Source organism: Mesoplodon mirus (assembly GCF_964341445.2).
Source record: "Mesoplodon mirus genome assembly, chromosome: 10".
Lineage (NCBI taxonomy): Eukaryota > Metazoa > Chordata > Mammalia > Artiodactyla > Ziphiidae > Mesoplodon > Mesoplodon mirus.
Window position 1 is genome coordinate 53,727,758 of NC_138986.1, and position 23,692 is coordinate 53,751,449.

The window sequence follows — 23,692 nt, forward strand, 5'->3', positions numbered from 1 at the left end:
CAGTTCCTCCAAATCAGTGTCCTTGTGTTTTTCATGCTATATTGACCATGGTGCTACCAAGTGACTTGAAGAGAAGTAAGAAGTAAAATGCCCCCAGTCTGAACTGAAAGAAAACTCAAAGTCAAAATGCTAGTTGCACATTTGCTGGGTTTGTCAGTGGGGGAACATCTTCCAAACACGAGTATTTCTTCTTCCAAATCATCAGCAACTACCTTGAGCTCAAATGTGGTTTACAAGTGAAATGTGCAATTAAATGTAAGTCTTTAAAATGGCTATAAGTTTATATAATAAGAAAGCATGGCCAAGCTTCTTTGATGCAGTTTAAATAAATCCTTTAAATTCTGGATCTGTCCAATTTCATTTGAGATATTTTCATATTTCCAGAAATCTTATCTCAGGCCACCTCCCCCACTTATATTCTAGGTGAACTAATTCAGTGCTCCTTGCAGTGCTGTTTCTCTCTCTTTTCTTTTTTTTTTAACATCTTTATTGGAATATAATTGCTTTACAATGGTGTGTTAGTTTCTGCTGTATAACAAAGTGAATCAGCTATATGTATACATATATCCCCATATCCCCTCCCTCTTGCGTCTCCCTCCCATCCTCCCTATCCCACCCCTCTAGGTGGTCACAAAGCACTGAGCTGATCACCCTGTGCTATGCAGCTGCTTCCCACTAGCTATCTATTTTACGTTTGGTAGTGTATATATGTCCATGCCACTCTCTCACTTGGTCCCAGCTTACCCTTCACCCTCCCCACATCCTCAAGTCCATTCTATACGTCTGCGTCTTTATTCCTGTCCTGCCCCGAGGTTCTCCAGAACTTTTTTTTTTTTTTTTTTTTAGATTCCACATATATGTGTTGGCATACAGTATTTGTTTTTCTCTTTCTGACTTACTTCACTCTGTATGACAGACTCTAGGTCCACCCACCTCACTACAAATAACTCAATTTTGTTTCTTTTTATGGCTGAGTAATATTCCATTGTATATATGTGCCACATCTTCTTTATCCATTCATCTGTCGATGGACACTTAGGTTGCTTCCATGTCCTGGCTATTGTAAATAGAGCTGCAATGAACATTGTGGTACAAGACTCTTTTTGAATTATGGTTTTCTCAGGGTATATGCCCAGTAGTGGGATTGCTGGGTCATATGGTAGTTCTATTTTTAGTTTTTTAAGGAACCGCCATAATGTTCTCCATAGTGGAGAACACTATGGAGAACACAGTGTATCAATTTATATTCCCACCAGCAGTGCAAGAGGGTTCCCTTTTCTCCACACCCTTTCCAGCATTTATTGTTTGTAGACTTTTTGATGATGGCCATTCTGACTGGTGTGAGGTTATATCTCATTGTAGTTTTGATTTGCATTTCTCTAATGATTAGTGATGTTGAGCATTCTTTCATGTGTTTGTTGGCAATCAGTATATCTTCTTTGAAGAAATGTCTATTTAGGTCTTTTGCACATTTTTGAATTGGGTTGTTTGTTTTTTTGATATTGAGCTGCATGAGCTGCTTGTAAATTTTGGAGATTAATCCTTTGTCAGTTGCTTCATTTGCAAATATTTTCTTCCATTCTTAGTGTTGTCCTCTTGTCTTGTTTATGGTTTCCTTTGACGTGCAAAAGCTTTTAAGTTTCATTAGGTCCCATTTATTTATTTTTATTTCCATTTCTCTAGGAGGTGGGTCAAAAAGGATCTTGCTGTGATTTATGTCATAGAGTGTTCTGCCTATGTTTTCCTCTAAGAGTTTGATAGTGTCTGGCCTTACATTTAGTTCTTTAATCCATTTTGAGTTTATTTTTGTGTACGGTGTTAGGGAGTGCTCTAATTTCATTCTTTTACATGTAGCTGTTCAGTTTTCCCAGCACCAATTATTGAAGAGACTGTCTTTTCTCCACTGTATATTCCTGCCTCCTTTATCAAAAATAAGGTGACCATATGTGCATGGGTTTATCTCTGGGCTTTCTATCCTGTTCCATTAATCTATATTTCTGTTTTTGTGCCAGTACCATACTGTCTTGATTACCGTAGCTTTGTAGTATAGTCCCAAGTCCAGGAGCCTGATGCCTCCAGCTCCGTTTTTCTTTCTCAAGATTGCTTTGGCTATTTGGCGTCTTTTGTGTTTCCATACAAATTGTGAAATTTTTTCTTCTAGTTCTGTGAAAAATGCCATTGGTGGTTTGATAGGGATGGCATTGAATCTGTAGAGTGCTTTGGGTAGTAGAGTCATTTTCAAAATGTTGATTCTTCCAATCCAAGAACATGGTATATCTCTCCATCTGTTTGTATCATCTGTAATTTCTTTCATCAGTGTCTTATACTTTTCTGCATACAAGACTTTTGTCTCCTTAGGTAGGTTTATTCCTAGGTATTTTATTCTTTTTGTTGCAATGGTAAATGGGAGTTTTTCCTTAATTTCACTTTCAGATTTTTCATCATTAGTGTATAGGAATGCAAGAGACTTCTGTGGATTCATTCTGTAGCCTGCTACTTTACCAAATTCATTGATTAGCTCTAGTAGTTTTCTGGTAGCATTTTTAGGATTCTCTGTGTATACTATCATGTCATCTGCAAACAGTGACAGCTTTACTTCTTCTTTTCTGATTTGGACTCCTTTTATTTCTTTTTCTTCTCTGACTGCTGTGGCTAAAACTTCCAAAACTATATTGAATAATAGTAGTGAGACTGGACAACCTTGTGTTGCTCCTGATCTTAGAGAAAATGGTTTCAGTTTTTCACCATGAAGAATGATGTTGGCTGTGGGTTTGTCATCTATGGCCTTTATTATGTTGAGGTAAGTTCCCTCTGTGCCTACTTTCTGGAGGGTTTTTATCATAAATGGGTGTTGAATTTTGTCAAAAGCTTTTTCTGCGTCTATTGAGATGATCATATGGTTTCTCCTTCAATTTGTTAATATGGTGAATCACATTGATTGATTTGTGTATATTGAAAAATCCTTGCATTCCTGGAATAAACCCAACTTGATCATAGTGTATGATCCTTTTAATGTGCTGTTGGATTCTGTTTGCTAGTATTTTCTTAAGAATTTTTGCATCTATGTTTCATTTGAGAAGTAAAATGAGATATTGGCCTGTAGTTTTCTTTCTTTGTGACATCTTTGTCTGGTTTTGGTATCAGGATGATGGTGGCCTAGCAGAATGAGATTGGGAGTGTTCCTCCCTCTGCTATATTTTGGAAGAGTTTGAGAAGGATAGGTGTTAGCTCTTCTGTAAATGTTTGATAGAATTCACCAGTGAAGCCATCTGGTCCTGGGCTTTTGTTTGTTGGAAGATTTTTAATCACAGTCTCAATTTCAGTGCTTGTGATTGGTCTGTTTATATTTTCTATTTCTTCCTGGTTCAGTTTTGGAAGGTTGTGCTTTGCTAAGAATTTGTCCATTTCTTCCAGGTTGTCCATTTTATTGGCATATAGTTGCTTGTAGTAATCTCTCATGATCCTTTGTATTTCTGCAGTGTCAGTTGTTACTTCTCCTCTTTCATTTCTATTGATTTGAGTCTTCTCCCTTTTTTTCCTGATGAGTCTGGCTAATGGTTTATCAATTTTGTTTATCTTCTCAAAGAACCAGCTTTTAGTTTTATTGATCTTTGCTATTGTTTCCTTCATTTCTTTTTCATTTATTTCTGATCTGATCTTTATGATTTCTTTCTTTCTGCTAACTTTGGGGGTTTTTTGTTCTTTTTTCTCTAATTGCTTTAGGTGTAAGTTTAGGTTATTTGAGATTCTTCTTGTTTCTTGAGGTAGGACTGTATTGCTATAAACTTCCCTCTTAGAACTGCTTTTGCTGCATCCCACAGGTTTTGGGTTGTCGTATTTTCATTGTCATTTGTTTCTAGGTATTTTTTGATTTCCTCTTTGATTTCTTCAGTGATCTCTTCATTATTTAGTAGTGTATTGTTTGGCCTCCATGTGTTTGTATTTTTTACAGTTTTTTTCCTTTAATTGGTATCTAGTCTCATAGTGTTGTGGTTGGAAAAGATACTTGATACGATTTGTCTTTCTGGTGGGCGGGACAGCATCTGATGCTGTGTTTTGGAGTGTCTGTGACCTTATTATGATTTTAGGCAGTCTCTCTGCTAATGAGTGGGGTTGTGTTCCTGTCTTGCTAGTTGTTTGGCATAGCGTGTCCAGCACTGTAGCTTGCTGGTTGTTAAGTGCAGCTGGGTCTTAGCGTTGAGATGGAGATCTCTGGGAGAGCTTTTGCTGTTTGATATTACATGGAGCTGGGAGGTCTCTCGTGGAACAATGTCTTGAACTCGGCTCTCCCACCTTAGAGGCACAGGCCTGACACCCAGCGAGAGCACCAAGACCCTGTCGGCCACATGGCTCAGAAGAAAAGGGAGGAAGGAACGGAGGAAGGAAGGAAGGAAGGAAGGAAGGAAAGGTATTAAAATTAAAAAAATATTAAAAATAAAAAATATGAAAAAACAAAAAAAGAAAGAAAGAAAGAAGAGAGCAACCAAACCAAAAAACAAATCCACAAATGATAGCAAGTGCTAAAAAGTACACAAAAAACAAACAAACAAAGGAGAGACAGAACCCTAGGACAAATGGTAAAAGCAAAGCTATACAGACTAAATCACACAAAGAATCATACACATACACACTCACAAAAAGAGAAAAAGGAAATATATATATATATATATCTATATATATAAAAAAAGGAAGAGAGCAACCAAATCAGTAAACAAATCTACCAATGATAATAAACTCTAAATACTAAACTAAGATAAACATAAAACCAGAAAAAAATTAGATGCAGAAAGCAAACCCCTAGTCTACAGTTGCTCCCAAAGTCCACCGCCTTGATTTGGGGATGATTCATTGTCTATTCATGTATTCCACAGATGCAGGTACATCAAGTTGATTGTGGAGATTTAATGCGCTGCTCCTGAGGCTGCTGGGAGAAATTTCCCTTTCTCTTCTTTGTTCGCACAGCTCCTGTTGTTCAGCTTTGGATTTGGCCCCACCTCTGCGTGTAGGTCACCTGAGGGCGTCTGTTCTTCACTCAGACAGGGCGGGGTTAAAGGAGCAGCTGATTAGGGGGCTCTGGCTCACTCAGGCCGGGGGGAGGGAAGGGTACAGAATGTGGGGCGAGCCTGTGGTAGCAGAGGCCAGTGTGACATTGCAACAGCCTGAGGCATGTGTTCTCCGGGGGAAGTTTTCCCTGGATCACAGGACCCTGGCAGTGGCGGGCTGCACAGGCTCCTGGGAGGGGAGGTGTGGATAGTGACCTGTGCTTGAACACAGGTTTCTTGGTGGCTGCAGCAGCAGCCTTAGCATCTCATGCCCATCTCTGGGCTCCGTGCTGATAGCCACGGCTCGTGCCCATCTCTGGAGCTCATTTAGGTGGTGTTCTGAATCCCCTCTCCTCGTGCACCCCGAAACAATGGTCTCTTGACTCTTAGGCAGGTCCAGACTTCTTCCAGGCTCCCTCTGGCTAGCTGTGGCACACTAGCCCCCTTCAGGCTGTGTTCACACAGCCAACCCCAGTCCTCTCCCTGGGATCTGACCTCTGAAGCCTGAGCCTCAGCTCCCAGCCCCGACCTGTCCTGGCGGGTGAGCAGACAAGCCTCTTGGGCTGGTGAGTGCTGGTTGGCACTGATCTTCTGTGCGGGAATCTCTCCGCTTTGCCCTCTGCACCCCTGTTGCTGCGCTCTCCTCAGTGGCTCTGAAGTTTCCCCCCTCCGCCACCTGCAGTCTCCGCCCGCGAAGGGGCTTCCTAGTGTGTGGAAACCTTCCTTCCTTCACAGCTCCCTCCCACTGGTGCAGGTCCCGTCCCTATTCTTTTGTCTCTGTTTATTCTTTTTTCTTTTGTCCTATCCAGGTACGTGGGGAGTTTCTTGCCTTTTGGGAAGTCTGAGGTCTTCTGCCAGCGTTCAGTAGGTGTTCTGTAGGAGTTGTTCCACATGTAGATGTATTTCTGGTGTATTTGTGGGGAGGAAGGTGATCTCCATGTCTTACTCCTCTGCCATCTTGAAGGTCTCTCCCTCTCTCTTTTCTAAGATGGGATTAAAATTTTATGTACAATGAAACTTTGTAAACTGAAGCTTTTTCAAATAGTAACTGGTAGGGTTTCCAAGATAGAGAAGATATTTTTTGATGTGAGGTAACTGGTGGTTTCTGAAGAACGGGGAATATATCTGAAGTGGGATATAACTTGGTTCATCTGAGATAAAAGTTTAGCCAATGCACAAGCACGATGTCTATTTTTCTGAGAAAAAGAATTCTGTTTTTAAACTCCCCTACTAGTCTCCATCTTGCTTACCATTTGGGAACTAGTGCCTGACATATGACAGCTGCTTTGTAAATATTTGTTGAGTACAAGGAAAGTAATTGCACCTGTTCTTGAATCCATATCTGAGTTTCAACACTGGATCCCCCTCCCAATTTGACTTCAGTGATGCAATGCCATCAGCAATTTTATCATGAAATAAAATGTAAGACATGTAATAATGTCATTTTTTCTGCACGTCATTTTTTTTCTGCATGATACAGAGCTGTTATCATTTTAAATGACTTTCAAAGCCATTTTTCTTCCCCATATTGTTGAAGCGAGTTAAACAGCACTTGTTCAGAATGCATAGTGATTAGTTTTCAGGTTCCAAGATCATTCTTTGGGTTGAAAACCTGCAAGCTGACTTAGCTTAGAGACTTTTGTGCTGGTAACATGCAACAGATTACTGTGTTCCCTCTAAGTAATTCCATTTAAAATGATAAATCAGGGACTTCCCTGGTGGTCCAGTGGGTAAGACTCCACATTCCCAGTGCAGGGGGCCCGGGTTAGATCCCTGGTTGGGGAACTGGATCCCTCATGCATGTCGCAACTAAGAGTTCAGATGCTCGCATGCCACACCTAAGAAGTCTGCATGCCACAACTAAAAAGATCCCACAAAATACAACGAGATCCTGCGTGCTGCAACTAAGACCCGGCGCAGCCAAAATAAATTAAAAAAAACAAAAAAAAAAACCCTTAAAAAATAAAATAAAGTGATAAATTAACTAATATAACTGGTCATTGTATTTCATCTTTCTCAAAACTTTATAGTTTGGGAGCTCCAGTGACCTCACCTAATGCCAGTCTCCATACTTTTATTACAATTATATTTTTCTGTGAAAAAGTCACTCCTGGTCTAGTGATTTGTATATAGCAAGTGCTCATTAATTTTTTTGAAAAAGAAATGAATAAAATGTATAGCAGGTGTAAATTGAGGAGACACTGATCAGACACATGCGAAACACACCTTTCCTTTAACCTGTCAATTGATCTCATCCTGCTCTCAATCCCTCTTCCCAGGGATGGCAGAATAATACACTTGATCCTACCACTTAAAAGTAATTTCTTCCCGTTTTAAACAGCCATTTAAAATGAAACCCATCTTTCTGTGTTTCTCTCCTTGCTCTGGGAGGTGCAGGGCAAATTTACAAGGCCTCATGGCAGAGCAGGAGAGGTGTTTCAGCCTCTCTCTGTCCTGTGAGTCCTCCTTGGATTGACTGAATGTTGTTTGGCCACTTGGTCTCTGGGCATCTGGGATGGTGGCCCCCAGTGTCCTGCAGTTGCCTGTGGCATTGAGGTCTCTGCCCTCCTCCCCGACTGCTGCTTCCTGACCCCAGGCATTTGCCACCATTCAGACCACTCAGTATTTCTAAACGAATGAATGAGCATCTCAGGGTTAACATCACCTCTTCTCTCTCCTTCCAAACCTACCTTTTCCACCTTGTTCCTGTTCCATCATAAATCACCTAGATGGTAAGTGGGGGGAGAGGAAGGTGGTGGTGGGGAGTATGAGCGTGGAGAGGGGAGAGGAAGGTCACTATTATAGTGGAGAGGTCACCATAATTCTAATAAAGTGATTTTTAATCTAGTAGAATATTAAGTGTCATTTTGTTATTATTTATTCCTTCTATTAGAAAGATAATATGACCATATCATAAACAAGTTGGAATAGAAAAAAGAAGACAGTAATTTCACTATGCTAACCCAATTTCTATTAATATGTTGGTGGTATATATTTCTTCTGTTATATCCACCATTCATAATAATTTAAGTTGTAAAACACCATCAGAAGATGTCTTCTATCAGAAGACAATACTTAAAAGCAAATGCAAGTATTCCATCAACTAATATTTACTGAGTCCCAAATATATGTGAATCACGTGTTAGGTACCATGGAGACATGAAAGTTAAACCAGACACACTTCCTACCCACCATAAACTTACAACCTAGAAGGAGAAGTAAGGCTTTTCCATAAATATGTAAAAGGTAGCAAGTAATAAAGCCGTAATAGAGATAGAGACAAACTGCTTTGGGGAATCCACTTCTGTAATATCCCTTTAAAACACGTGGGAATCACATGCCAACATGTTAACCCATTAATTATGTAAGTAATAAATACCAAGGCATTGTAATGATTTCATCATATGGCATCTTATAATGGTCATTAATAGTAATATTTTCTACTAGATTTTTTCCTACTCAACATCAATTTTCTAGGTATTAGAAATTTTATTTATTCATTAAACAGTCATATGACATCATCTGCAAGATTTCCTGACTCACGTTGGAATGCTCTGTGCTCTTAGACGCCGTTTTCTGAGTTTATATTCATTACACTTCTCTTTGGATAATTTAACGTGGTGTAGTTGATGTAAAAAATATTAAGAAATCTCTAAGTTGTAGTACACAGTAAAACTGCATACGAATAATTTTGTATATGGCATATAAACCAAAATGGTGTTCTGTCGGAAAATGTGCTAACCAAGGTAGTTCTATTCCTCCCAAACGCTAAAGCGACTCAATGACTGTAAAATCTATATCTTTTCAAATCATGACCTTTTTTTCTCCTATGAAAGTGTGTGAGGGTCTCTGCAGTTTTCAAACCAAACATCATTGTCATCATTTTATGTGGTCCTAAATTTTACCAAATATGTTTGATCTTGCACTAAAGAAATATGTCATCTTGTTTACCACTTTTTATGCCAAATGATAAAGCTGCTGGTATGTAGCTCTAAATATTTTATTAGGTTTTATATATGCATTTAGCTAGCGAGGTACCTTATTTTCATGAATTTATTATAATAATTTAAGTAGTCGTAATAATAAAAATTTGCATGTAAATAATTCTTTTCTCCTGGGAACTCTGAGTGCTTTTGCACATCAATTAATGCCGGATGGCAGCACCATTATTCCCAACTTTATTTTATTTTTCCATCTTTATAATGCATTGCTTCGGGTTTTTGTTTCTAGCCAATGTCAATTACTGGGCTGGCTATTGTTGGCCTCCAAAACCAGCTTTTTTTGAGAATTAATTACACAACAGAATGATACTTCCCAGTAGAAACTCTATGATAGAAAGTTTTGCTTTCATCAGATACAGATTAAAGTCATTCCCCTGGCTTCACTTTCAATAAAAATCTTGTCTATACATTCAGACTACATGTTATTAAGAATTGCCAAAAGTTATTTTTCTATCATTAACAACTCCTCCTTTCTAATCACTAAATTAATTATTCATATAAAGGAGTTACTTATACACTAAAAAAACCCGGTACCTTTAAAAGCGTCATCCTCAGGGTTGTAGCATTTCTCTTCTCTAGAAGTAGAGGTGCTTAACGTGGGATTCATAAGACAGGCTTCAAGGGTCTGTGAATTTCTAGAAATTCCCCAAAGGGAAAGAACAAAACACAAGAGAAGTCTTTACAGTAGTTGGTGCCAAACTTTTGAACCTGCTCTTCCTGGGGGATCTGCCTGGCCCTGAGATCCATTTTTGTTTTAAGAATCCAACCTGGGCCCGGCCTTGAGGCTTCTTTGGGAAATGATTGTGAATTGGAGCTACTTCTCTGATCCTCTTTTCACACTTTTTAAAAAAATCATGATTCTGTTATACTTAGTTACTTATAATAAATTCCTTCTTTTGGAAATTACTTTCTGAAAGATTAGGAAATCTTATTAAATGCTTCATATATGGCCTTTGTTATTTTAATATTTAAAACAGATAATTCACAAATGCAACTCTTCTGTTTTAGAAGCAACGTTACGCAAGGAAGAATAAACAGAGGGAGTATCAGGGTTCTAGTTTCTGACTATAGTCACTGTGTGCACATTTCTGTCCATTCCCAGACAGTGAATTACTGTAACTTAGTTCTGTCAAGTGCTCAGTTTCTAGAATCTATACTATTGCATATTTTATGAATTTGTTTTTGAAGCCAATATCTCATTTCTCGCTACTCCAGGGAAATCCCAAACCACTGGATATTTTAGCATGAGCCAAAGTCTTGCAATCTACAAATTTTGTTTGAAATCTCTGTCTTATGTATGCTATGTTCTAGCTATTTAAAACAGGCAAATACATAGAAGATGAAACTACATCTTTACTTCATGTGTTCATAGAATACTTCAACTATTTCATCAGATTAGGGAATTTTGATGATGGGAATTCTAATAATTTTTATTGATTGTGTACCATTGCAGAGCGCTATAAGGAGGATAAAAAGATGTATAATTAAGCTACCGAAAGCTGGATGCCAGACATTTTTTAAAACATAGTTTCTAAAGGTCAAAACAATCCTTCCAACTACGAATTATTTTCACAGTTTTACAGACAAGCACTTGAGGCTCAGAAAAGTTTAATCAATGATTTGAATTCACCCAGTTTATTAAAGGTAAAACCACGGTTCAAATCCAGCTGATGATTCCAAATCCCCGACTCTTTCGACTACCTTTATAATTCACTGTCTTCTTTTTTTTTTTTTTTTTTTTTTGCTGTACGCGGGCCTCTCACTGCTGTGGCCTCTCCCGTTGCGGAGCACAGGCTCCGGACACACAGGCTCCGCGGCCATGGCTCGCGGGCCCAGCCGCTCCGCGGCACGTGGGATCTTCCGGGATCGGGGCACGAACCCGTGTCCCCTGCATCGGCAGGCGGACTCTCAACCACTGCGCCACCAGGGAAGCCCTTCACTGTCTTCTTAAAGTACTGGGTCACTTTTTTGGTTAGGTTTTGTTAGTTAGGTTTTGTTTCTTTTAAGGGTTGAACCTTTTGGGTAAAAGCTCATTGTTCAATGAATCAAATATAATCCAACTTTTTAGGGGGCTCCTCCCTGAATTTAGTATTAGAAATATTTAGACATTGTTTTAACCATTTTTTAGACTGTGGGCCTTTGGGATGCAACAACAATAATATGAAAGATTATACCCCTTTGCTTTATTTCCTGTTTTTAATTTAGCCAAGATATAAAACACCTGTTCAATGCATAACCAGTTCTTTTGAACAAATTAACCGAGTCAGTCTAAAAAACAAAAAATACAGCTATTAGAAAGGCTAAGATTAAAAAAAAAACCTGATTATACCAAATGCTAGCAAGAATGCAGAGGAACAGGGATTCTCACACATTGCTGGTGGGAACGGAAAATGGTACAGCCACTTTGGAAGACAGTTCGGCAGTTTCTTACAAAGATAACACAGCTTTACCATACAATCTAGCAATTGCACTCCCTGGTATTTATTTACCCAAATGAGTTGAAAACACGTCCACACAAAAACCTACCCACCAAGGTTTATAGCAGCTTTATTAATAATTGTCAAAACTATAAGAAACCAAGATGTTCGTAAAATGGTGAATGGATAAACATACTGTGGTACAATACATTCATACTATGGAATACTATTCAGTGATTAAAAGATGAGCTATCAAGACACAAAAAGACACAGAGAAACCTTAAATGCAAATTGCTTAGCGAAAGAAGCCAGTCTGAAAGGTCAGTATTCTATATGATGCTAACTATATGACATTCTGGAAAAGGCAAAACTATGGAGACAGTAAAAAAAAAAATCAGTGGTTACCAGAGGTTAGGGAAGCGAGGGAGGAGAGGGATGAATCAGAGCACAGGGGATTTGGGGGCAGTGAAACTATTAGCTATGATACTGTAATGGTGGGTACATGCCATTACTTAAAACAAAAACAAAAACAAAACAAAACTCTGTTTCCTCTACTCTTCATACACCAAATGTGTGTGGGGTTTTCCCACACCAACCAATTCTCCAACTCCCCAGACACCACATGGGTGTCCCACAACTCAATTCTGATACTAAGTACCCAGAGTTAGTGTAGACCTCGCAGGTTAAGGTCTCAGTGACAGAAGACCACCCCCCCCACTTCTAATGCCAATCATAAGTAATGGGCCCCCAAGTTCACCCTTCAGTCCAACTTGCCTATAAATCAGGGTTCCCACAACTCTGTCCTCTGCTTTGATAACCTGCTATAACAACTCACAGAACTCAGGGAAACACGTTTACCAGTGTATTATAAAGGTTATAATAAAGGATACATATGAACAGCCAGATGAAGAGGTACATAGGGCAAGGTCCAGAAGCTTCCTAGGTGCAGAAGCTTCTGTCCCTGTGGAGTTGGGGTGTGCCACCCTCCGAGCACGTGGATATATTCGCCAACCTGGAAGCTTTCCAAACCCCTCGGTTTACGGATTTTTTGAGAGGCCTCATCTCATCAGCATGGTTGATTATTAACTCAATCTCCAGCCTCTTTCCCCTCCCCAGAGAATGGAGGGTTGGGGGTGAAAGCTCCAAGCTTCTAGTCGTGGCTTGGTCTCTCTGGTGACCAGATCCCATCCTGAAGCTATCCAGGAGCCCACACAGGGTCATCTCCTTAGAACAAAACACACTCCTTATCACCCAGGCATTTCCAAGGGATTTAGGAAGCTCTGTGTAAGACTCTCTTATCACCCCTATCACTCAGGAAATTATGAAGGTTTTAAGAGCCCTGTGTCAGGAATTGGGGATCAAAGACTAAATATTAGAACAAAAGATGGTCCTCGCACCCCAGTCACTCAAGAAATTGCTACAAGGGTTTTAGGAACTCTGGGTCAGGAACAGGAGAAGAGACCAAGAATTATATTTATTGTGTCACAGGTGGACACATGACAAATACATTTGGCAAAACCCATAGGACTGTACAACACAAAGATGAACCCTAATGGAGACCCTTGTTAATAATAATGTAACAATATGGGTTCTTCAGTTGTGACAAATGTATCACACTAATGCAAGATGTTAATAATTGGGGAAACTGTAAGCAGGGGAGAAAGAGGCTCTATAGGAGCTTTCTCTACTATCTGCTTAATCATCTGTGAACGTAAAACTGCTCTAACAAAACCAAAACCAAGCCTATTAATTTTTTTAAAAAAAGCAAAGAAATTTAAAAACAGTCAATGAGTCTCGTTGTCAAACTGGTCAGTGAAAAAGTTAATGTAACATTTAACGAGATGAACTTAGGTACAGAAAGAATCTAATCAAATCATTGTATAAGAGTTGATCACAACTGTCTGCCGTGAGACCATACCAGAAGCAGCTATGGCCTCTGTGCAGTTCGGAGTAACATTTGAAAGAAAGTCTACACTGATGTAAACCATGGGCAGACAGAGATAAGGAAGCAACATACTTTTTTTTTTTTTTTTTTGCGGTACGCGGGCCTCTCACTGTTGTGGCCTCTCCCGTTGCGGAGCACAGGCTCCAGATGCGCAGGCTCAGCGGCCATGGCTCACAGGCCCAGCCGCTCCGCGGCACGTGGGATCTTCCCGGACCCGGACACGAACCCGTGTCCCCTGCATCGGCAGGCGGACTCTCAACCACTGCGCCACCAGGGAAGCCCCAGTAATGCGACATACTTTTAAAACCAGTGACTCCCTCAGGTCATGTTTTATTTTCACAAACTTGTTCTACATGAACTTTGAAATCTTATCAAGGTTTTGTCCAAATGATAAAAGCAGACTAGGACGCCCATAGAGAAATAAAGGTAGAAATAATTGTTTATGTCAATCTAAGCTGTACTAGCTAGAGCTTTTGCAGAGGAGACAGGCTGCCCTGTGTTCTGTTATTTATGTCTCGTACCCTTTTCATTCTACACTTCTATGCAAGTTACCTCCTTGCATCATATTCATTTTCAAATAGCGCTGAGTCTTTCAATCTGATCTTTCCAAGCCCAGCAGGAGGAGACCAGGGAGCCTAGGGCACTCCCAAACCCAAGTTTCTGTGTCTACAGTTCTTATTTTGAATTTTATAGAGCTGATATTCATATATCAATGATAAGAAATTCAAACATAAAATTATGTTTTTAATCCTTAGACGGGTTACAGTGAGGGGGCACGGATTTAGTTCAGTCTCCTCTTTCTGTGGAACACAAACTCCGAGCAAACAGACTATCCAAGGCCAGCACTCAAGTCTTATGATATCGCATCTAGTATTCTTTTCAAAAAAGTATGCAATCTTGATATGATCTAAACGCCTTACAGGCATCTGATCCTGTTAGGTAAGGAGTATGTCCAGTAACAGCTGACTCCGTAACAGGAGTCTGGTATCCCAGTCTGCAAAAGCCAGAACCTGGGCTCTATTATTTTAGTAAACATGTGTTTAAATTTTTATAAAAGTAACATATAATCATCATAGAAAATTTCACAGAAGAAGATGCAGGAGGGGGCGGAGAAGTTGGAAGATGAAGAGGGAGAGAGGAGAAACGGGAGAGAAGAAAGGAAGGAGAGAGAGAGGGAGGGGAAGAAGGAGGAAAAAAAGAAAAATCGGGCTTCCCTGGTGGCGCAGTGGTTGAGAGTCCGCCTGCTGATGCAGGGGACACGGGTTCGTGCCCCGGGTCCGGGAGGATCCCACATGCCACGGAGCGGCTGGGCCCGTGAGCCATGGCTGCTGCGCCTGCGCGTCCAGAGCCTGTGCTCCGCATCGGGAGAGGCCACAACAGTGAGAGGCCCGCGTATCGCAAAAAAAAAAAAAGAAAAATCACTTACAACTTCAGCACTCTGAAGTAAGGAATGTAAGCATTTTACTGCTTAACAGCACCGATGGTTTGTAATGTTCTCCGCATTCTTGTAACCTGCCTTTTTCTACTTAACATCTTTTTACGGGAGGCAGTGTAGGCAGTGACAGAAGGTGGCAGAAACTGTACAGGTAGTGGACGGGAGCGTAAGCTGTAGAGCTAGACTGTCTGGTTCACATCCTGGCTCAGATTCTCGCTAGTTGTGTGACCCTGGGTAGGCTACTCGACCTCGCTATTACCTCAGTTTCCCGTCTACAAAATGGAGATAATAATAGTAACTACTTCTATCATGAGGATTCAATGGCTTAATATATTTAACCACTTATCACAGTGCCTGGCACCAAGTAAACTCTGTATCAAAGAGCTGTAAATTTTTTCAGTAAAGAACCAGATAGTAAATATTTTAGGTTCTGCAGGGTCATATAGTTTCTATCACAACTCCGCAATGCTGCCTTTATGGAAACTGAATTTGAATTTCAAATAATTTTCACGTCATGAAATACTACTCTTCTTTTGATGATTTCAACCATTTAAAAAATGTAAAAACCGCTTTAGCTCATGAGCTGTGCAAAAATCAGTAGTAGGCTGGGCCTCTGGGCCAGAGTTTGCTGACCTCTGTTCTGTATAATTAGCAGATATTATTATATCTCTAATATCTTTCTATAAATTTTTTTTTTTTTTTTTTTTTTTTTTTTTTTTTGCTGTACGCGGGCCTCTCACTGTTGTGGCCTCTCCCGTTGCGGAGCACAGGCTCCGGACGCACAGGCTTAGCGGCCATGGCTCACGGGCCCAGCCACTCCGCGGCATATGGGATCCTCCCAGACCGGGGCACGAACCCGTATCCCCTGCATCGGCAGGCGGACTCTCAACCACTGCGCCACCAGGGAGGCCCTATAAATTATTTTTAATGGCTGCTTAGAACAAGATTATTTGGATGTCCTATAATTTACTTAGTCCCCTATGATTACAAATTATTTCCAGTGTTCATTACTACAAGCCATTCTCCAATAAATATCCATGCAAAATCTTTGTGCACATTTACTATTAAACCTACACCTTAAAATGTATGTAGTGGCAGCTACCAAAATGGCTGGCAGAGCATCTAAAAAGAAACAGACTCTGAAGAAGTAGCCTTGAAAATAAATCTTGGATAGATACAGCAAATTTCAAAGATGTTAGAGAAGGAACTCTACAAGTAGAATATATATTCATACACGCATAGAACTTACTTGGTACCATTGTAAGCCTTCTATGCATATTAAATCATTTAGTCCACAAAACAATCCTATGAGAAACAGGTGCAATCATCATGACCATCATCACCCCCAAGGTACAAAAGAGGAAACTGAGGCACAGAAAAGCTAAGTAACTTCCCCAAGGTCACACAGCTGGCTGGTGGCAGAGGCAGGATTCAAAGCTGGTCTGTGCAACACTATGGCCCATATTCCTGAAGAAGATGCTGCACTGCTTCTGCAACAGGAGAGGCCTGGCGAGTGTGCACACCCAGGTCCTCACTTTATAAAGTACCTGTGGTCTTTGGCTCATGTTTGGCACGCATGAACGACCTCACACTCTAATAACGGGCACAAATTTTATCCGTCAATAGGACACTTCGGTGGAAACTGTGAATGCCCACCTAATCTTCCTCTTTCGTCCTCCAACTCCTTCCCCATACCAACTCTTCATTAAATTGCCCTGCATTTCTTACCCAAAAGAGTTGTGCTCTATAAACAGTAAAGACTGACTGGAGCGTACTTTCATATCTCGTTTTTCAAGTCAGGGTCCCAAATCTGCCAAATTCACGTGGCAACCTCCGGGTGGAGCTTCGCCTAGAGTGGAGGGCCAGGGACCGCCACGGGAATGCAAATTTCGGATAAGTACCTTCTTCCATGGAAACAAAACCGCGGCTCGTGTCGAAGGTCTCTCCCGCGTGGCCCCCGCAGCAACAGGGCGGGCTTGCTCTGGCCCCTCGCCGGGTCCCCGAGGGCGCAGTCGCGCGTCGGTGTGGACCAAACCGCCAGCCTCCGCCGCCAGGTTCAGACGCCGAGTTGCGCTCTCTCCCGGTTCTTCCGGCTTGTGCTGAGATGCGGGCGACTGTCCCAGAAAGGAGTTATGAGAGGGGGTCGTTCGACTTTGTGGGGAAATGATTCTAGTTTTCATTTCTCCTTCTGATTTCTCTCCCTCCTGGGACCCGACTACTCGAGTTATCCCCATGAGGCTGAGCGGCCAACGCCGCTGGCCCCAAGTTGTTGCCCCCCCCCCAACTCGTGCCCAAACTAGGACAGAACCCAGAAGTAGAGAGGAAACCAGGAAAGAAAGAAGCGGGTGCTTCAAACGGGACCACGCTTGTGCAGACGCCGCGGCGGACTTGGAGCCGTGGGGCGGGGAGTCCTGGCTGAGGCCCGGGACTCCGCCCGCCGGGGGGCGCCGGGACGCTGGGCGCGTGCGCTGTGCGGCCCCAGCCCCGGCCGCAGCTGCAGTGATGCCTATTTTAGTCAAAGCCGCTGCGGGCGCGGGGACCCGGCACTGGCCGAGCAGCCTCCCGACCCGCCGATCAGCCGAGGCTTTCGTGTCGGGCTCCCGTCGAGCCTTCGCGTCCGTGTCCCCTGCGCCCCGCCGCTGCCGCCCCAAACTTTGGCCAGTACCGCCCGGGCTCCGCGCCAGGGACGAGCCAGGTAAGGAGCGGGAGGCGCAGCGGCCGCGGGCTCCCACAACGCGCCAGGCTATTTGCAGCCTCGAGCTCCTGCGGCTAAATCGGGAAGCGAAAGTTGGATCCCTGCTCAACTGGGAGCAACTTTGCCCTCCCGGGCGGCGGCTGCCTCTTTTCGGTTCCCCGGCCGCTGGGAACCCCGCCCTCTCCTCGCTGGCCGCGCCCTCGCGGCGTTCCCTGTCCTTGGAAGCCGCCCTTCACCCCGGGTCTGGGCGTCGCGGTCACAGACCCTCGGATGTCAACTGCCGCCACTCGGGTCTGGCAGCGCCAGCGTCCTCGGGCGCTTGGGCCCTATCGGGTGCCGGTTCCCGCGCTCTGCTGCCCGCAAGCTCTAGGTGAGCTCGGCCTCTCCCCTCCCTGAGAGGCTCCCAGGGTTCCGGGCCCGCGAACCCACTACGGCTCCTCCTCGCCCCCTGTAGGGCCTCTGGGTCCCACGCGGAGGCAGCGCGCAGCCGGGCTTACCGGGTCGCGCGCTCTGGCCTGGCGCTGCGAATGCGAGGTGGGTCAGGGCGCTCACTGCACACCCGTCGTGGCCCGAGAGCCTCGGATCAAGACCAGTTGACACAGACCTTCCCTCTTTAAGGAGCGAGGTGAGCTGGGCGCCTGGGGAGAACAGATGGCTGGGGAAACCGAGATCCACCTGCGCCCTCGTTTCCGAGGCTTTGGGAAACGTGTTGTTGGCCAGATAAGTCTCAGAAACTGCTGGCTTTGGAGCAAGAATAAGTACGAAAAGACTCTTAGCAACATAGTGCCCTTGTCATTCCGAAGATAAACGAAGGTTCAGTTAGAATCACGGAATGAACTGCGCTAGTCTATGAGCACGACTTTTGCTCACTGCTGTTATCTTCTTCATTGGCGTAGTTTGGTGAAGGGTTAGTGTTAGTTTCACCATTTAGCTATTTAGCCCTGCTCACACCTACCTGAAAAGCAATAGATAAACAAGCCTTAACTAGAACAGGTAATTTAAGAAATCAGACTCAGAGGAAAAAGAAAATTTCTCTTGATTTAGTCGAAATTAACCTGAACGTTTACCAATTTACCAGTCTAACCTTCCTCGTTAGACTCATTCATTCTCTGTATAAGGATAGTTCAGTGCAAGCCACATAAATCTATTAAGTAGTGGTCAAAGGAAGCTGAAACCTTTGGCAAGAGGTTTCCATATTTATTGGCAAGATCTGATCCATATTAATTGACAGTAGGTTACTGGCATTTCAAAATAGACATATAGATAAGTATACCTAGATAAATAATAGACATATAGATAAACATACAAATAAAATAAATTATGTATAATATGTTAATTACTATACAATATATATTGAATATAGAAAATTAAACAAATATATGGACTATACATATATATTTAACAAGGTGTGGTGCATCAAAATATGTTGTAGGATTATCTCACCTTTTAAAAATTCTTATTACCGTGTCCTTGGTTCTTGGGTTAGTAGATCATAGTTTTCCTATCATTTCTCTTGGCCAGAAATTGGTACTTTTAGTGCCAGTTGGAGAAATTTTAAAAGCCTGAAATTGAATTACAGTGAATTAGTTGGCAGTACAGGTGTAATCAATGTGGATGTGAGGGGGAATATGTATTACTTAACTGACTATATAAATATCTGTTAGAGCCACAGGCTATTAAAACTTGAAGGGGTTTCAAAGACCATCTAGTCCAGTTGTCTCAATTCCTAGGAAGAAGCCAACCCAAGGAGCAGAAGTGACTTTCCCTGGCTTATGTGGCTTCCTGGTGCTTGTAGTTTACAACCTGACTCTCCCAGCCTCAGGCAGGCTTGGCGCTCTCCTATCTTTACTACTGAGGTTTGGGGAAACAGAAAAGTAATTTCTAAAAATGTCTGTCATTTTTGTGTACCTTCCATATGGCTTTCACCTCTGGCATTCTCTACAGAGGCAAGGCCTTGGATATACTTAGGTGAATATGACTTTGTCCCTGTCTCGTAGAGAACTTAGGTTAGTTAGGGGAACAAATGGGACAATGGGAATGAAAACACATTCTAAAGTGCAGTAGAAATGGCAGTTATTTTTAGCTTATGTAATACTAATGCATAAGCTGATATTGACATCATGAGTGATAGAGGACATTTAATATCATTTTCCCTCCTGAAAAGCTTATGAGATTAATTCTGATTTGGTTCTTGAAAGCAAACTTTGTATAAGTTGAGTTATTAAAATAATGATTCCTCCCCCCATCCTAATAGGTTTGTATTTTTATTGAGCCAAACATTTGGAAGGTAGAGGATTAAGGGGTACAACCTATTATGTAAGAAATAAGCTATAAGTATATATTGTACAACACAGGGAATATAGCCAATAGTTTATAATAATTATAAATGGAGTGTAACCTTTAAAAATTGTGAATCACCATATCATACACCTGTAACTTGTATAATATTGTACATCACCTGTACTTCAATAAAAAAAAATTTGGAAAGTAGTTGAATTTTAATGATTTCTTTCCTTTTTGCAGCAAATCAATATCTAAGTCAACTATTTCTCATATGTATGAACTGTTCTAGAATTATGGGAAGAGATCTTTAATTGACTTGATCATTTCATTCACAGTTTGTAAATTTAGGCATGTATAGTTTTCTATCATCTTAAGAGATGTGGAATTCTTTCACATTTATTTATTAACATCCTTTCAAAATGCCCAACCTGATACCAATTAATTCTACCACCTAAAGCCTTCATTTTAGTGTGATGGATGAAAAGAAAAAAATGGAAAAGTATGGCTTATTGTGTGACCTTATTTGGAAAGAAAATCATATTTCTAAATTAAATTTAAACATATTTTGGGTCCCCATTGGGAATTCTTTGCCCGAAACAGAACAATTCACATATTCTGTAAATCTACATAGTTTTTGCCAGGGATCAATTTGTATAATTAACAATAGAAAGAGATTTTTAAGTACCAGAGAGGACAGGTCATATAGTAAGGAAATAGTGCCATTTTGTGTTAAGGTTTATGTAAGCATGCGTAAAATGTATATTCTTTGAAATGTATTTGCTACAGATTCTAATATTAAATAGTCAAATGTATACTCATGACCCCTCTTCCATATAAGGAACCTGAAAGTTTACTATTTTTCAATTTGTGAGATGCTACCAACTAGAATTTTTATGGGAAAGTAAGTCTTTAGACAGTTAAAGGAGTAAATGTTAACAGTCTCTCTGTACATATAAATGATTATAGTAATATATTTATTATGTCATATATGATAATTTAGAATGTATATATGTATGCTCTAGTGATTTAACAACAGTATGAAATTAAAGCCTTCCAAATATCCTAAGCCTTCAAATAGTAAATAGTAAGGTGTTAATTTTTTGAAGGTATTTAAAAAATCGGTTTTTCTAGTTATTTTTCCTGTGTTTGGATTCAGTGTCGCTAGTGGGAGAATGATAGAAAGCTATACTAAATAACTGTAATAGCTATGGTTTATGAACATTGGTGATTGTCTTTTAGACTAGTTAATTCCCTCATTTCTCTCTCCCCCTCCAAGTATGTTTAGATACAAACATATAGATATATGGAGTGATATATATATATATATATATATATAGAGAGAGAGAGAGAGAGAGAGAGATAGATATATGGAGTGATATATATATATATATATATATATATATATATATCAGAGAATAGTTGTGCACTATGCTAAGTATTTTACATATTTCATTTCCTCATAAAGTCAATGAAGTATTTTCGTCATTTAACAGATAAGGAAATAGATACATTTAATATGTGACAGAGCTGGGATTTGAACGTAGCTCTGTCTAATTCATAACCACCAGAGAAGTCTATTTACCAACATTTAGTTCACAGAAAAAATTTTGGTATAACACCCATAGGGGTGATAAGATACAGCTGTCATTTTTTGATTGTCCTTTTGTTTATTTGTTTTTATAGGAATTTTCAAGATGAATTATACCAAGTCCAGCCCATTGGCAGAATCAACTGCAATAGGTTTTACACCTGAGTTAGAAACTATCCTACCTGTGCCTTCCAATGAGACCACTTGTGAAAACTGGAAAGAGATACATCATCTAGTTTTTCATGTAGCAAATATTTTTTTTGCAATTGGGTTGGTTATTCCAACTACTCTTCACCTTCATATGATACTTCTTAGGGGGATGTTAACTATAGGTAAGATACCTAACTGAGATTTTATGTAACTTTTCTATAACTTGCATCAGATGGACTTTGTATTGGGGGTTTCAGAGGATTTACATACTTGTTAACTGCGTACCTGGGTCAATAAACTTTCTATACCTCAGTTTCCCCACGTGTCAAATAAGGGTAAAAATACCACCTCCTGGGGTTGTAAGAATTTGGTGAGGGTGAGTGTGTGTGAAATTTGACTTACAGTAGTGCCTGGCACATTGTAAGTACTCTATAATTTTAACTATCATTATTTGAATAGGCATTTACTTGCTGCAGCAAGTAAAGCAACACTGGGAACAAAAACAGTTACCCAGACAAAATAGTTCAAGTAAAATTGGGGGGGGGGTGCTCTGTTAACCCTGATGAAGCACGTTAAATTAATCCACATCAAAATACTAAAACAATCGAATTTACTATTTTAGCCAGTGATCCTTGACAGATTACTCTCTGTATGATTATGTCCCTGGTGATTCATTTATTCAGGTGCATTTTTGAGCACCTGTAATATGTCAGACAGAAATTGACAAATGCAGTCCCCATCCTTGAGAAAGACACTCTTTTGGGGGCTGGAGAGAAAGAGATGGGCGGTCACATAGGACAGATCAGATGCTGTGATGCAGGTGTGCACCCAATGCCAGGGAGAAATGGACAGCATGATGGGCTCAGCAGAAAGGCAGACCAGGGTCCACTGAAGAGACAACTTTGGAGCCGGTTTTGGGAAGATGAGAAGGATTTCTCTGAGTGTGAGTGTGTATGGTATCCAGGTAAAAGGCACAGAGGAGAGGGAGATTCAGCAGGTGGAGGGAGAATGAAGAGAAGCTCATGGTGCCTGAAATATATGACAAATGACAAGGAAGGGTCAAAGAAGGTGGTACAAGGGTAGCTAGAAGGTAGCTTGTAGGACTCCTGTGGCTGTTACCTCTGAGTCAGGTAGGGAGTACAGCAGGAGGAGCAGAGTGCTGAGTGAAAAGACAAAACCACACCCTGTAAAAAGCAAAAGCTAATTATGACTTTGAAGACAGAGTTTTGGAGGTGGAACAGACCAAGGGAGATCACCTAGTCCAACACTTGATAAACGAAGAAACTGAGGCCTTGCAGAAGTTAAATGACTCATCCAAAATTAAGACTAGGAAAAAGTGGTCAAACCAGGACTATAATTCAGGTCCTCCAGCTTCCCAGTCAGTCCTTCCATTATGTTACCCTGTCTCCTTTAAGTAATAAGATTTTACATGTCTTCAATATTTGCTACGCAATATTACCTAAAGAACCTTAAACTTTTTATATTTTGGGCTATTATTCAGGTGCCCCAAATCATTCTGATGAAATTTTAAAATTGCAAATGAATAACTTTTTTAAATGGGAGATTTAGTTTTTATGTGCATATGTGCTGTTGATATATTTGTGTTGATAATGATATTGATAATTTTATTTTAAATTTAAGATATATATTGATTCTCCCATCATAAAACTGATCAAAAGAAACTGTAGGGCTTCCCTGGTGGCACAGTGGTTGACAGTCCGCCTGCCGATGCAGGGGACGCGGGTTCGTGCCTCGGTCTGGGAAAATCCCACATGCCACGGAGCGGCTGGGCCCGTGAGCCATGGCCGCTCAGCCTGTGCGTCCGGAGCCTGTGCTCCACAACGGGCGAGGCCACAACAGTGAGAGGCCTGCGTACCGCAAAAAAAAAAAAAAAAGAAACTGCAAATTTGCACAAACCTCTTAGAAAACGGTTCTTTAGTGTCATCAAAACCTATAAAGTTATTCCCTTGGGTCACTGTCAGGTGATCCACCCTAAGCAAGCAGTCACAAGAACAGATACATTTTTATGTATAAAGCTGTTTTTGCTACTTAGCAAAAATTACAGCCAAAACATTTCACCCATCTACCAGTAGGGAAATAGTTAAATAAATTATGGTATAATTAATTACAGTCATT

The 23,692-nt window shown here is 41.0% G+C and overlaps 2 protein-coding genes across 3 annotated transcripts in view; one reads left to right on the forward strand and one right to left on the reverse strand.

The window, feature by feature from the left end:
* LOC309810953 (uncharacterized protein) overlaps positions 1 to 17,315 on the reverse strand; it is a 116,423-nt gene extending 99,108 nt beyond the window's left edge. Inside the window, exons 1-2 of the mRNA XM_082633329.1 lie at positions 16,742 to 17,315; positions 9,578 to 9,678 (exon numbers count right to left, since the gene is read on the reverse strand). Coding sequence (XP_082489455.1) covers positions 9,661 to 9,678; positions 16,742 to 17,074 — 351 coding nt within the window. The 5' untranslated portion in view covers positions 17,075 to 17,315 and the 3' untranslated portion in view covers positions 9,578 to 9,660. The remainder of the gene's footprint in view (positions 1 to 9,577; positions 9,679 to 16,741) is intronic.
* Positions 17,316 to 17,325: 10 nt separating this feature from the next.
* POPDC1 (popeye domain cAMP effector 1) overlaps positions 17,326 to 23,692 on the forward strand; it is a 30,885-nt gene continuing 24,518 nt past the window's right edge. The window contains exons 1-3 of one of the 2 annotated variants that reach the window (XM_082633328.1): positions 17,447 to 17,535; positions 17,990 to 18,160; positions 21,502 to 21,738. In XM_082633328.1, the coding sequence (XP_082489454.1) occupies positions 21,513 to 21,738 (226 nt within the window). In that variant the 5' untranslated portion in view covers positions 17,447 to 17,535; positions 17,990 to 18,160; positions 21,502 to 21,512. Of the gene's footprint in view, positions 17,536 to 17,989; positions 18,161 to 21,501; positions 21,739 to 23,692 lie in introns of both variants that reach the window. The other variant, XM_082633327.1, reaches the window with a different exon arrangement.